Consider the following 3,682-nt stretch of genomic DNA (forward strand, 5'->3'; position numbering starts at 1 on the left):
CATATCATCTATTCACTTGTAGAAGAATATAAATTGTTTCACAAATAGGGAAAACCGACTTTGGGTTTTATTCTTAATGGATAATCCGGTAGTCGTCGGGTGGGAGAAAAATTCAGTCCAGAATAAAAATCTTTTCTTCCCAAAGCTTTTGGTGCTCTACGCACCTTCTTCAGTGGCTGTAGAGATTTTTATTCTTTCATTAACGTTTTTTCAATTTACAAAAAATTTCTTACACTCACTCCAAAAAGGTCTAGGTTCTTCTGGGATTAACGAGGTGGGGGTTCCCGAAATCGTCGGGAAAAATACTTCACTCAGGGAAAACTCATCAACTTATCGCAGAGCTTTCGGCTCGGTCTCCAAGCCTTCATCAGTGGCTGGAGCAAAAAGAAAGAGAGCCATTCTTTATTAATTAAATCATTGTACAAATTTTCCTCTTACACTTACTCAAGTCTTTCAATTGTTCTCTGAGATTCGTTCATTAATTGGGTCAGGATATTCACAGGGCATACAGAGGGAATGGGGGCACTTGTTTTATAATTTTCTAGGATTTTTCAACACCGTTTTCCACAATTTTCTTCACTTTTTCTTCCTTCTTGGGCTTTGTTCAGGTCTCTAAATCGGTCTTTGTCCGCACTGATCTCTTTCATAGTCCAGAGGTTAAGCAACGGTTTTTCTGTTTGAGTCTTTTATGTCCGTTGGCAGTTTAAATTTGCTTCTGGTTTTTTCCCTTTCCCCTTCTGGAACATCTTCATCTCTCTGAAAAAGACCATCATTCTCTCGCCGTGACGTCATCGATTCCAATTAAAGCTGCGTACACGGCTGAAAGCTTTTCGATATCTTGTCTTCTGTTTACTACTCTCGTGATGTTTTTATTGATATGTAGCATTTCTAAAAATAGCCTTTTGAAATAGTGTTTATGTGTATCAATAATTTTAGTGTCGTCGAATTTGAATTTGTGTCCGGTATTTGATGTATGTGCGCATAGTGCCGAAGCCTGTTCATTGATGATTGGGGGCCTGCAGTCCCTTCGGTGCTGCTGGAGGCGATTCTTAAGGTGCTGCCCCGTGGTTCCAATGTAATGAAGATCGCAGCCCCCACAAGGGATATCATATATCACGTCTGACTTGTGCTCCATCGGTATGGGATCTTTTACCCTTGTGAAATGCTTCCGCACTATCTCTGTTGGCTTGAATGCAATTTTTCTGTTTCCAGGTGCCTTATTGATGGCATTCTTCCATCTCTCCGATAGCCCCCTCACGTATATCATCGAATGGAACTCCATAGTTTCATTCAGTCTAGCTTCTTCCACATTTGTACCTCCAGCTCCTCGGAGTCCTTGTTCCGGCCTCAAAAGTGATCGAATAATGTGTTCCGGGAAGGCATTTTTCCTAAGTACTTTTTTGATCACTTCATCCGGGTTTTCATCATCTTTTGTAGTGAGATTTCTTACTCTATTTGTGAAATTCTTGGCCATATTTAGAAGCATATTGATTGGGTGGACACTGTGGTAATTTAGCATCCTCTGAGAAGAGCATGGTTTGCTGTACCCTACTGATTTTATGAGTCCATCTGGTGATCTGTGAAGCAACATATCCAAGTACTGCAGTTTATTTTCTACCTCCTCTTCTAATGTGAATTGGATTCTGGGATGGAAATCATTGAATTTTTCCAAGACATGTTGCACATCATCCTTGTGTATAGCCACCAACAAATCATCAACATACTTCTTGACAAAGATGATTCTCAATGGGGAATTGCTCATAATGCTCTCCAGCACCCGCTGCATAGCTATATCAGCCACAATGGGGCTGATGGGAGATCCCATTGCCACTCCTTCCAGTTGTATGTACGATTCACCTTCGAATTGGAAATACCCCGAGGTAAGGCAAAAACTGAGAAGTCTTGTGAGTTCATCTTTGTCTAAAGCTGTGTGTCCTTCCATCTCACCAAATCTTCTATCCACCTCATTTAACACTAATTCAATGGGGACGTTAGTAAATAATGAGACTACATCCAAGCTCACGAGAACCACACCCTCAGGTAGTCTCTGTTCTGTCAGAAATGTGGATAATTCTTCGGAACTCTTGATATTTAACGGATTGTTCGCCAATGGAGAGAGCTGGAAAGCTACAAACCTCGCCAAATTGTATGTTGGGCTTCCCACAAATGACACCCCTGGGCGTAGTGGCACATTAGTTTTGTGGATTTTGGGAAATTCACAAAACTTCAATTTACTAATTCATTATTTTTGGTTTGAATTTTGTGTGTGGGGTCCCTAGCCACTTTTTTGAATGTACTCTCATCATTCACCACTATTTTCATCTTTTCCCTATATTCTTCTTTGTTCATAATTGTGGTTTTATTTCCCTTGTCAGAGTTTATAATTATAATTTCTTTTCCTCTTCTCTTCAGGAACTCCACTGTCTCCCTTTTCCATGCTTCAATCACCTTTTCCTGGGGCGTCAGGACCCTTGGTCTGCTCATTTCGTTCCGGAGGATATTTACCATTCTGGCTCTCATCCTATCAGCCTCCCTCGTGGTTCCCATCGTTTTTACCACCTCCTCCAGGTCGGCCATAAGATGAAAAAGTGGTAACTCTCTTGTTCGTAGAGCAAACTTTGGACCCAGTGATAATAACTGTGCTACATTTACAATGAGTTCTTCTGGGACTTCGTCTTCGTTGGATATGGGAATGATGTCTTATTTGGGTCTATAGGATACTGGGTTACACACATTTGAGACTTCACAACGATAATTTTTAACAATTTTTTTTTTAAATAAAATAAAATTTTTCTTCACAATAAACACTTTCCTTTCTTTGGCGGTTGGTTTTGGCTTTCTTTTGTGTGAGAAAAACTGGAGTAGTTGTCCCCTCTCCCTCTCATGATACTGGATTTTCGTTTTGGCGGTTTGGACGGGTTTGGATTTTAAACTAGTTTCCTAATCATTCATTGAGATTGCATGCCATCGTTTCCTCCATATCATCGAGCAATGCTGCATATGCTGCACTGATGCTCGCACATTCAGATCTTTTGTTTACTATTTGGCGGATTTTCTTCTTGATCCAAAGTGCTTCTAATGTTATTCTTTTCCCTGAATGGTTATGTGAGTCTATGATTTTTACGGAGTCAAAATCAAATTGGTGTTCCGTGCTGGCTGTGTGTGCACACAGTGACGTAGCCTGCTCATTCTTTATCGGAGGGCGACAATCTCTTTTATGTTGCTGGAGTCTCTTTTTGAGGTATTGGTGAGTAGTGCCTACATAGCTCCTGTAGCAACTTGAGCATGGGATCTCATACACTACATCACTCTTCAACTCCACAGGTGTCTTGTCTTTCATTTTGGAGAAGAATCTTCGGTTTTGGGTGATCATTTTCATTGCGATCTTCCCTCCACCTGCATCTCTCACACAGGACATCACCTTCTCCGAGATCCCTTTCAGGCACATCATCACATGATACCTGGGTGGTTCAGCAAGTTCCATCCTCACTTCTCTGACTCGTTGTGGATTCCGACTTCCCTGAATCACCGCCCTGATAACATGCTGTGGAAAATCATTCTTCTTCAACACCGATGTTATCATAGGTTCTGGATTCTCGCCTGGTTTTGTTGTGACGTTTCTGACTCTCCTCGCAAAGTTTCCTGCCATAGTCATCTCTGTATTGGTTGGATGCCCACTATT

The 3,682-nt window shown here is 41.2% G+C and overlaps 1 protein-coding gene across 1 annotated transcript; it reads right to left on the reverse strand.

The window, feature by feature from the left end:
* Window positions 1–769: 769 nt before the first annotated feature.
* On the reverse strand, window positions 770–2,547 carry LOC129808529 (uncharacterized). The gene is made up of 2 exons (XM_055858305.1): window positions 2,298–2,547; window positions 770–2,175 (listed from the first exon to the last, which is right to left on the reverse strand). Exons 1-2 carry the CDS (start codon window positions 2,545–2,547, stop codon window positions 770–772), a joined length of 1,656 nt encoding a protein of 551 aa, XP_055714280.1.
* Between the last annotated feature and the right edge of the window lie 1,135 nt (window positions 2,548–3,682).

Source organism: Phlebotomus papatasi, chromosome 4 (assembly GCF_024763615.1).
Source record: "Phlebotomus papatasi isolate M1 chromosome 4, Ppap_2.1, whole genome shotgun sequence".
Lineage (NCBI taxonomy): Eukaryota > Metazoa > Arthropoda > Insecta > Diptera > Psychodidae > Phlebotomus > Phlebotomus papatasi.

Excerpts from the sequence above, each read along its gene's own strand:
- LOC129808529 (XM_055858305.1), bottom strand. The coding sequence starts at position 2,547 with ATGGGAACCACGAGGGAGGCTGATAGGATGAGAGCCAGAATGGTAAAT. Across the intron at positions 2,176-2,297 it reads AATAGTGGTGAATGATGAGA|GGGTGTCATTTGTGGGAAGC; the intron begins GTACATTCAAAA and ends CACTACGCCCAG.